The sequence below is a fragment of the Galeopterus variegatus genome, unplaced genomic scaffold (genome assembly GCF_000696425.1).
Source record: "Galeopterus variegatus unplaced genomic scaffold, G_variegatus-3.0.2 Scaffold2769, whole genome shotgun sequence".
Lineage (NCBI taxonomy): Eukaryota > Metazoa > Chordata > Mammalia > Dermoptera > Cynocephalidae > Galeopterus > Galeopterus variegatus.
In genome coordinates this window covers 46816-58259 of record NW_007728880.1, presented here as the reverse complement: position 1 = coordinate 58259, position 11444 = coordinate 46816, and the positions used below count along the sequence as shown (strand labels likewise).

The 11444-nt window shown below is 33.4% G+C and overlaps 1 protein-coding gene across 3 annotated transcripts in view; it reads left to right on the top strand.

Annotated features, from left to right (window-relative positions):
• Positions 1–11444, top strand: part of TRPC1 (transient receptor potential cation channel, subfamily C, member 1) — a 93975-nt gene that overhangs the window by 44672 nt on the left and 37859 nt on the right. For all 3 annotated transcript variants that reach the window (XM_008582930.1, XM_008582932.1, XM_008582931.1), the window contains 3 exons: positions 2183–2314; positions 5236–5431; positions 9541–9877. In XM_008582930.1, coding sequence (XP_008581152.1) covers positions 2183–2314; positions 5236–5431; positions 9541–9877 — 665 coding nt within the window. The remainder of the gene's footprint in view (positions 1–2182; positions 2315–5235; positions 5432–9540; positions 9878–11444) is intronic.

Sequence of the window (11444 nt, the reverse complement as noted above, 5' to 3'; positions counted from 1 at the left end):
CTCCCAAGTGGTGCACTGTAGCAGTGCGCCACTGGGCCGGCCCTTAATTGGATTTTTGAGGTGACACGATTTAGCTTCTTTTTCTTTCTCATTTTCATTTTGGTTTTAATGGCAGGTTTTGCTCTTTCTTGTGAATCCATGATATTGATTATCATTTTTTGGATTCTGGATTCAGAACTCCTTTGAGTATTTCTTGCAGGACTGGTCATATGGTAGTGAACTCTCATAATTTTTGTTTGTCAGGGAAATACTCTATTTCTACCTCATTTCTGAAGGATAACTGTGCTGGGTATTGAATTCTTGGCTGGCAATTTTTTTCTCTTAGTTTTTTGATTATATCATCTCATTTTCTTCTGGCTCGTAGGTTTCAGTTGAGAAGTCTAGTGTTAGTCTGATGAGGGCTCTCTTATAGGTGACTTGACGCTTTTCTCTTGCTGCTTTTAGAATTCTTCTTTGTCTTCGAGTTTTGCCAGATCATCTTTGAGTTTTGACTTTGTGTTTTGGAGAGGATCTTTTTGGATTGAATCTGTTTGGGGATCTTTGGGCTTCCTGCATCTGAAAGTCTGCATCCCTCCCTATACCAAGGAACTTTTCAGTTATTACTTCCTTTAATAAGTTTTCAATGCCTTTTCCTTTTTTCTCCCCTTCTGGAATACTCATGATTCAAAGAGACCATGTTTGATTTCTGAAATTCTTCCTTCTTCCTCTAGCCTGCTGCTCAAGCTTTCTATTCTGTTTTTTATTTCATTGAGAGAATCCTTCATTTCTAGGAGTTCTGTTACATTCTTTTTTAAGTTATTAATCTCTTTGTAAATTTCCTTCTTCATATCCTGGATATTTTTTCTTATTTTGTTGTGTTCTCTAGTTGATTCTTCTCTTATTTCTTGGAGTTTTCTTAAAATCAGTGCTCTGAATTCCTTTTCAGACATCTCGAGGGTTTCTTGCTCTATGGAGTTTAGTACTTGAGAATTACCACATTCCTTTGGTGGTGTCATATCCTCTCATTTGTTTGTATATCTAGTATTTTTTGCTGATGTTTTGTCATATGGTAGAGCATTTATTTCCTCTGTCACTCTGGGGTGGGTTAAGAGGGGGAAGCCTTCCTCCTTTCTTTATATGTTCTGCTGGTGACTCTTCCTGTACCAATGCAATTGTGGGTACAGTGGGCTGTCTTGGCTCCTGTTCAGTCAGTGCATGGATCCTGTGCACTCAGCTGGCCAGCCTGTATGGTGGGTTGGTGGGACCTGCGTGCCCCTCCAGTGTTCGGGTCAGGATCTATTTTTGTATGTAAGACAGACATTAAACTTATAAGCTACGTAAGGACTATATACATAAGTTTGTTCAAATAAAGTTTTAGTATTTTCATATAGAACAAATTCATTACAAAGTAATGTTAAAAGGTAAACAACAAACTGGGAAAAAGTATTTGAATCACTTTTGACTAGACAGAGGGCTAATTTCTTTGATATGGAAAGAGATCTTACAAATTGATTTTAAAAAAGAAGAAACAATCATTGGACAAATATGGCAGAGAATATGAACAGGTGATTTACAGAGGAATATATTAAACATGAAAGGATGGTTAAGCTTCTAAAGAAATTCAGCTTAAACCAAATAATTTCATTTTCCATTAGGTCGGCAAAGATTGAAAAAATTAACAAAGGCAGTATTAGTGAAGATGTGGGGAAAATAAACTGTCATTATTATTGCTTTGAAAACATCTATCAATTCAATGTGTGCAAAGGATATAAAAACTAAAGAATACTCATTGCTGCATTTTTATAGCAGAAGAAAATTGAAAACAACCTAAATGTTCATTAATGGAGATCCAGTGAGCCTCCATCAAATGGAAAACCATCCTGTTGTAGGAAAGAATGAAGTAGATGTATATGTAGTGAGATAGAGGTTCATAATATATGAGGATGCTTCAGAAAGTTCATGGAAAAATAGAATTAAAAGATAATGCAAATCTTTCTATGAACTTTTTGTAGTACACTTGTATTACATTTTTTAAAAAGCGAGTTGTTCCTTTATATTTTATATCTGATTATGTTTGTGTGTGAATAGAAAATATTAATTTTGCAATACTTTATGTATAAATTTATAAAAATTGTAGGTTAAAATACTACTCACATGTGTATAATAAGTTTATTTTACATTATGGAATTGAATTTTATCACAGGTTTCGTCTTGACATATATCGATGTTTGGCCAGTCCAGCTCTAATAATGTTAACAGAGGAGGATCCAATTTTGAGAGCATTTGAACTTAGTGCTGATTTAAAAGAACTAAGCCTTGTGGAGGTGGAATTCAGGTGGGAATGAATGGAAATTGTAAGTTACATAATGTCTTTTGTTTCAGAATCTCCAGCCTGAGTTTCTTCATAGGTCAAATTATAACTTACTGTATTTACATTTATTTACTTCTGATCCCAGATGACCACATGTTGTTACCATTTATTTGGAATTTTTCCTCTCCCTCAAAGGAACAGACCCTGGTGCAACTTAGGTTACTCTTTCCCCATCTGCCCTCTGCTACTCACCCTTAATTTCCCCTTTTTTCAACCTGGCCAAAGGCATTCTAGTGCAGTGTGAAGAGTAGTAGGAGTTGTAGCCTAAAGCAAGAGCACATTTATTTGTAATTGCTCTCTGTTCCACCTCTTCTCATTCTCAGATTGTATAATCATCCTTGGGGCCTGATTCCTTCAGATCTTTCAAAGACACGTAGAATGCTTTCTTCATGTCAGGGACATTCTACGCATATAGACATAGTCCATTTCACTGTTTGCTGAGATTTTCTAGTAAGAGAAAGATACAGGTAGATTTTCTGGTAGGAGAAACATACATGGAAATATAAAAATAAAATGTAACTGACTAAAAAACACCCAGTCTGAGTTTTCTTCTGAAATGAAGATTAAGTGTAATTCTGGAACTTTGTATACCAAGGAATCAGTCTTCTTAATTTCCTTAAAGACTTTGGAAAATAAACCTATTAAATTACTAATTTAAACACTTAAAAGAATACTTGCAAAACTACATTTAGTGCACTGAGGGAAAACTTTGGGATTTTCCTAATGGGAGAGTAGCCCTGGGGCCCTTCAAAGAAGTAGGAATTGATTATGATTTTTTATCAGCCCTGCTGCAAGGTTTCTGCAGGGTCTATACCTATGCCCGCCTTTTCTTTCATGTCCAGCTGCTATTAGAGCCCCATGTCTTATGTGGCATCCTTCCAGTGACTTGACAAGATTGGGAAAGTTCAAACTTCCACTAACTGGAAGGACAATAAAAAAACTTGTAATTTTCTTTAGCTTTAACAGCAGTACATAGTGTGTTCTTGATAGGTCTGAGTTCCAGGAACTTTTAAAAAATACCTGTTTATAAGTTTTCAAGTTTGGCGTTACTGTACTTTAATTTGGGTAACTTAAATTTTATTTAAACTTGATATGACATAAAGTATGCACTGTACTTTAATGAATGCATAAGACATGGTTGAAATGTAACTTGTTGCTACTTTTAAATTTTTTAGTACATGAGGCTGCTGATAAATTATTCTGTTTTAATATGAAGAATGTCCTATTGTAATCTCATAATTTGAGTTCTGGGTTACCGTATAAAATAGAATTCATTCAAACCTCTTCCAAAAAAGATTTAAAGCAACTGCAATGATTACATTATAATTACAGAAAAATAAAGTTAGATTTCAAAGTGATCACAGTGTTTTTACAGACAGGGAAAGAGATGTACAAAGGGTAGAAGTTTTGCTATCAGCATCTAAGTGGTAACAAAGTTGAAAGTGAAAGTAGTAGCGAGTCATAACTCAAACATTGTACTCCATGCTCCTACTCTACCATATTTCCATCTAAACTGTAGAGCCACTTATTAATGTTCCAATAATATATTATAGATTAGGCAAATTAGGTTAATAAAATATATTAATTTTACCTTTGAATGTAGTGGTCCATCAAATGTTTATCCAAAGATGAAGTATCTTTGTAGTAATACACACTTTTGATGAATGTTCCTATTTGCAATTAGATTCCTAAACTAAAAAACGGGTAATACTTCATTTGTTAAAGAAATCCAGCTACTTATTTTCAGGTAGTTTTGGTTATGTGGTAAATGCAAAGAATGAATGAGAGAAATGTTAGCTTATAAGGAAAAGAAGTTTTTATTCTTTGAGTTATAATTTTGCACAGCTGTTTGTGGAAAACCCCATTGTATAGAAAGACTAACCAGTGAGAAATCTTCTTGTTTCCCTTTCTTTGCCTTGAGTGAAAAAAAAGATAAAACATTATTTTCTGAAGTTCAACCCCAAATCCATAACTCGTAATTATTTATTTCTGACTTCATTCTTAAATTGTTATTAAACTCATACATGAGTTTAATGTAATTGGTATTTTAAAAAAGAATTATGTACTAAAACAAATTAATTTAGGCCTGCCTTTAATGAGCAGTTTGATCCTAAGATTCAAGAAATAGTGATTCTGAAAGAAATAGGTGTATTTTAGTGTCTGTCTTTCTATCTTGAATTTCATTCAAATGAGCACTTTCAATATGAATCAGAATACTACTTTAATATCAGGAGTAACATAGAATATTGTAGACTGTTACTGAAAAACCTTCTAGTTAAAAACTATATAATAATATTGATTGGATAGCACTAAGATTTTGTTTTTTGATATATATTTCATTCAAATGAGCACTTTCAATATGAATCAGAATACTACTTTAATATCAGGAGTAACAGAATATTGTAGACTGTTACTGAAAAACCTTCTAGTTAAAAACTATATAATAATATTGATTGGATAGCACTAAGATTTTGTTTTTTGATATATAAGAATATATACTTAAGATGTTATATTATTTATAATTATTAAGATATTGTTTGGATGAATAGTGTAAAGGAAGTTTTAGTCAAACTTACAGAGAGTAAGAGCAAATGAGTTAAGTGAAAGACTGGTTGGCTAACATATCAGTATATGTAAGGGAACATTGTAGCCATCTAAGATTGTCAGTGTGAACACAGGAAATATAATTGTGTTACAGTTTTACCCAAAGCTGTGGGGAATTTATGTACCAGTAAGTTCCTTTTACTGTCAGCAGAAAATAACTTCAGATTTTGTGTAGCACTGTCAGAATTAAAATGCTGCTGAGTAAAAAAAAAATTCTAGTGAATATAGCTTAATTAGAAGATGGAAGTGACATTTCTATAATAAACTGCTGCATTTTGTAGGAATGATTATGAAGAACTAGCCCGGCAATGTAAAATGTTTGCTAAAGATTTGCTTGCACAAGCTCGGAATTCACGTGAACTGGAAGTTATCCTAAACCATACATCTAGTGATGAGCCTCTTGACAAACGGGGATTACTAGAAGAAAGAATGAATTTAAGTCGTCTAAAACTTGCTATCAAATATAATCAAAAAGAGGTATGAGGTTTTCTGTGATATATTTAAATTATTTTCTCCACAGTAGTCTAGTGGCTCAGAGCAAAGGCTTTGGAGCAGTACATCTGGGTTGAGATCCTAGTTCTATTTCATAAAAATTGTTTGTCTTTGGGAAAGTTATTGAATCTGAGCTTTAGTTTGAAGGATTAATTAAGAAAAAATATATAGAAGGTTCAGCACAGTGAGAACTAGTATTAAGCAACTACTCAATAAATGGTAGTTGCTATTTTAAATAATTAATGTTAATTACAATAATAATATGGATGTGATTTAATGTTTTTGCTAAATAGTAGGTATACAGGTAAGATCCTGTGTAGTGGGTGCCTTTATAATGAAGTTTCCTTCTTGTGTTTTGTCTGTCATAGGTTTGTGTTATTGATCTGGTTATAAATGGCCCTTTCTATAGTAATAGTAATTTCTATTTAAAAATAAAGTATTAGATATTATATTTCCTGTTTCTTCTTGTTTATAATACATTGCAAAACCCAAAGGCAGAAAGGTATATGATACAGTATGATAACTAAGTTGAAACTGACTCTTCTGGCATCATCCCTTCCTATTAAGGGAAATACCCATTTATATTCCTCGTACGTACACATACACATGATTCAGGAACTTGAAGAAGGAAGGTATGCATTTTTAATTTCATTTTTTAAGATAATTAACTGAACAGTGGTATTTATATTTAGATAATGATATCCAGTTGATAGTACAGGATGTCGATAGTGGTACTTTTAAGATATTGCTTCTAAGATTCATTATTTTAATTATCAACATAGACGTTGGAATAAAACTTGCTTATCAAAATTATATTATTGCAGGGGCTGGCCCGGTGGCGCACTGCTACAGTGCGCCGCTTGGGAGCGCGGCGGCGCTCCCGCCAAGGGTTCGGATCCCACATACAGACCGGCCGCTCACTGGCTGAGCGAGGTGCGGGTGCAACACCGAGGGTTGCGATCCCGTTGCCGGTCCCGGTCCGGTACGGGCGCGACACTGAGGGTTACGATCCGTTGCCAGTCACGAAAAAAAAAAAGACAAAAAGGAAAAAAAAAATTATATTATTGCAGAAATGGGGCCTGAAATAGATAAAACTAGAAGGCAAGATACAGGTCCTTTGGTGCTTAGAGCAAAATTTTTTATTATTCTAGTTGAAAACTTGAGCCTTGCAATAGCTTTGTGACTTAGGAAATTGATACAGGAATTTAAAAATGTTTACTTTAAGATTACCTAAATAGTGTATTGCTTATATCAGATCTTTGGCTCCAAATCCTATACTTTTTCTGCTACTCCAAGATTCTTGCTCAAGGTGGAACATTTATAGGTTCAAGAATTTGGATCAGTGTAGATATAAGGTTATAAATCAACAATGTACCTATGTAGCTTAAAAAGGAAATAAAATGCTAATATATATAAGTATAAACAGAGAATAAAGGAACCCTGATGTAATCTTCCACTCATTGTATATTCTGACTAGATCTTGTTGACTAGATCTCAGGTTAATATATTTACTTCTGTGTTCCACAACCTAAGATGGACATGAAATACTAGAAAATGATAGAATAAAGGGATTAGAAAATACAAAATCAACTTAAGTGACTGGAAAAAGAACCTCAAAGAAAGATGGAAAGAACCAAGAGTATCCTGGTTAGGAAAGAAAAATCTAAGAGGCAATTTCTTAATGATAGCTGTCTGTGTCCTTCAAGGACTCATAGAGGATAACCAAATGTTCCATTCTACTTTTTTTTTGGCGGCTGGCCACTATGGGGATCTGAACCCTTGACGTTGGTGTTATAACACCGCACTCTAATCATCTGAGCTAACTGGCTAGCCAAATGTTTCATTCTAAAAATGATGAAAGATAAGGCAACAAGAAGTAATAGTAATATTTGTTAGTTGAAAGAAAAATTCTTTGTAATTATAAGGATGAACAAAAATGTAAATTAATTTTTTAAACTAGATTTCTAAATATGATCAAAGGGGAAGATACTATTTTCCCAAATAGTCAAGGTTATCAATCCTGAATGACAAACTACCTTGAAACTTAGTGGCATAAAACAGCATTTCATAATTATTTTATAATAATTTCATAATCATTTTTTTATGCCCTTAGATCCTGTAGGTCAGGAATTAGGAAAGGGCATGGCAGTCATGTTTGTCTCTGCTTCCCCATGTCTGGGGTCTCAGCTGGAGATAACTCTAATGACAGGTCTATAATCATCTGGAGGCTTTTTCACTCGTCTGTGTCTGAACAGCAGTCAAGGACTTAGGAACAGGGAGCTCTGAGTGGGCTGGGTGCTCAGGTGGGTGAGTTCACAGAGGGTGGGGCTCTTGGAACAGAGGAGCGGCATGGCATCATGGTGGCATGCTATGTTGAAGTGGCCTGAGAATCCTCTGAAGGCTGACTGGATTGCTTACATGTGGCCTCTCTATGTAGTCTGGGCTTCCTCACAGTATGGTGGCTTCAGGGAAGTAGAACTTTTTACATGGTAGTTCATGGTTCCAAGAGTAAGTATTCCAGTGAACAAGGTGGAATTTGTGTGGCCTCTCAAGACCTGCCTTCAGAAGTCACATGGTATTCCTTCTGCTAGAATCTACTAGTTGAAGCAATCAGAAGCCTGTTGAGTTGAAGAGTAGGGAACGTTGACCCTCCTTTCCCCATCTCTTGATGACAGGAGTATCAAAGAATTTGTGTCCATGTTTCAAAACCACTAAAGACTTAGAATATTTCTAATTGAAATTTTGTTCTTCCAAATGCATAATTAACATTGCTGTTAATTAAATCATTATCATACAGAGAGATTGCAGGGACAGTAATCACTCCTGAGATTGCTTTGATACTAGTGGAAGGGCAAAACTACTAAGTTCAGGATGCTAGAAAGCTGGGCTGTTGGTGGGAAGAAAAGCTGTTTCTGTCCCAGGTATTTCATCTTGAGAGACAAACTAAGATTCCCCAAGAAAACTGGAATCTGAGCAGAAGTATAAAGAATGAAGTGAGACTTAATTGCTAAAAATATGTATAGATTATTAAAAAATGTCATGATAAGCACAATCAAGGTCAACAAAATTCTGTTTTTCAGTACAGTGTTACATTCCACAAATTATATTCTATCTCAGGATAAATCTTTTTTAAAACAGAAGACTGACCAAATATTATTTTAGATTACCTGAATAATATTATGATCATGTATTTGTGCTTTACTTGAGCAAATCAAAACTTGATCCCATTATTGTATTCAGAGTTGTCAGGGGCTTTAAGTTACACTTCACAATGTGAGCATTATATTGGAAAAATGTTGCCTATGAAATCTGTAAACTAAGAAGGTTTGTAAACTTGCTAAATTAATTTCTGTACATGAACTAGAATTTTCCTCTTATTTTGGAATAAATTTTCTTCTCACACAAAATTCAGTTTCAAGCAGATTTAAAAATATATTTAATGTATTTTAAGAACTTCTCAGTGTTTTCCTGCAGCATAAGTAGATCTACTATTTAGTCTTTCATTGTTTTGCAATCTTGACATCTTGGTTTCTTATATCTGAAATCAGCAGTTTCTCTAGACCAAAGATGCCCAAACGTTAGTTAGTGGTGTCTCTTTCTTTGGATTGTACATATTAACTTTAAAATTTCATAAATAATACTTTTAAAGTCTTTATAAATTAAATGTGACAAGATGGGTCAGTATGCTAATAATGATAGTTAATACTTATATAGTATTAATACTTACATATTTATACTTATTAATACATATTAATACTTATATAGCATGTAGTGCATGTCATGAACTAGGCACTATTCTAAGAGCTTTACATTAATCCTTACAAGAACTTTATGAGTAGATAAATATTGTTGTCCCCACTTTACAGATGGGGAATTTGAGGCTTAGAGAGGTTTAAAAATGTAGGTAATCTGGCTCCAGAGTCTATGCTCTTCACCTCTACACTCTTTTATTACTAGTTAAAACAAAAACAAAAACAAAAAAACTATGTTCAATATGTAGAATGGTTTTTAATCTATTTTTAAAATTTTGAATATACTTAATCGTTTTATTTTACCTTTTTTTTTCTTTAAATGTGTGTTTATGTCTTTTTCAGTTTGTCTCCCAGTCTAACTGCCAGCAGTTCCTGAACACTGTTTGGTTTGGACAGATGTCAGGTTACCGACGGAAGCCCACCTGTAAGAAGATAATGACTGTTTTGACAGTTGGCATCTTTTGGCCAGTTTTGTCACTTTGTTATTTGATAGCTCCCAAATCACAGTTGGGCAGAATTATTCACACACCTTTTATGAAATTTATTATTCATGGAGCATCATATTTCACATTCCTGCTGTTACTAAATCTGTACTGTCTTGTCTACAATGAGGATAAGAAAAACACAATGGGGCCAGCCCTTGAAAGAATAGACTATCTGCTTATACTGTGGATTATTGGTAAGTATCAAGTTAGTTTGAAAGGTTTGCCTTTATTTAGCCCATTAATTCTTTCTTGCTTGATGGCTTGATGAGCACTGAGTTCAATTTGCCATTTCATACTGTTCATACAGCAAGCATTTGAACACTCCCATGATCATTGAAGGCTTAACTAGAACTTTTGTAATTGTCCCTGAACTTCATAGTAAGGAAGCACATCTCTTATTTAATATTACCTAAAAACATGGAAGTTACATATTCTTTATTTTCAGATTCTGAAGTCATTCAAGATTGTTAAAACATAAAAACAACTTTTTTGTTATAAGTATGAACTTTTCTTAGATATTTTGGAAACTTAATACATTTGATACTCTTCTGCATTTAAAAGTTAACTATTCTGTTTCATTATATCAGTAGTTTTCCATTTAAGAACATATGAACTTTTGTAGTTACATCATACTTTGTCTCTATTATAGAAACATTATTTAAAATTAAGTTTAAAAGTGTCTCTTGTGACTCGTACCATAAATCATTTCTTTGTAATGATAGCCAGATCTCTTTAGAAATGACAAGTTTTTAAATGTATGACATTTTATTTTCTGAAAATTGTTATAAGTATTATGCTGTATAATTAATATCTCAGATAACTTTCTATAGTTTTTACTTCCCTTGCCTTGGTGTGTGTGTGTGTGTGTGTGTGTGTGTGTGTGTGTGTGTATGTGTGTGCAAGAGAGAGAGAGAGAGAGAGAGAGAGAGAGAGAGAGAGGAGTTGAGGTAGAATCACATTATCTATTTATGGTCTTTTAAAGACATTTCCTTTACTTCTCTCTGTAACCTTGTTCTTAACCTCAGAATTTCCCACTTGTCCATCTACTGGTTGCTATAGAGTAAAGAATATTAAAATTTAGTCTTTCCTATAGTATAAAGTACTGATTGTATTTATCTTTTGATTGGTATGTTCTCGATTGTTTCAATTATTAAATAATTTGAGAAGAGTTATTTTACAGTGTTCACTTTTAGTTCTGTTTCAACTTATAAAAATAATTTTCATATTTTTGAACTTTTAGTGTGAAATCAGTTCTTTTCAAGTAACTTGATTTCAGTCAAAGTTTTACTTTTAGAAATATTCAATCCATGATGCATTGATGTTTAAAATTAGATAGATAGGTCTGGCCAGTTAGCTCAGTTGGTTACAGCATGGTGTTATAACACCAAGGTCAAGGGTTTGGACCCTTGTACTGGCCAGCCACAAAAAAAAGTAAATAAATAAAATTAGATGGATAAAGTAAAAATAATACACATCTAAATTCTAGGTTAAAGAGAATTAATTATTCCTTCTTGTTAATGTTTTCCTATTTTCTGTATTTTTGCTATCTTATCTAAAATTTAACATTTTAATTTGGGAAATACTCTGTACTTTACCATTTATAGTTCCATATTGCATTGTGTAGATCTTTCCAATGTGAAATTTGTTTGTATTATTTGAGTAGGCAAAAAAATATTAGGTTGAAAGGAATCTCTGTGAAGCACTTTCCCTCTATTCGCTTAAACTATTTCTGAAAGATTGTTATATATAGACCTTAGTCTT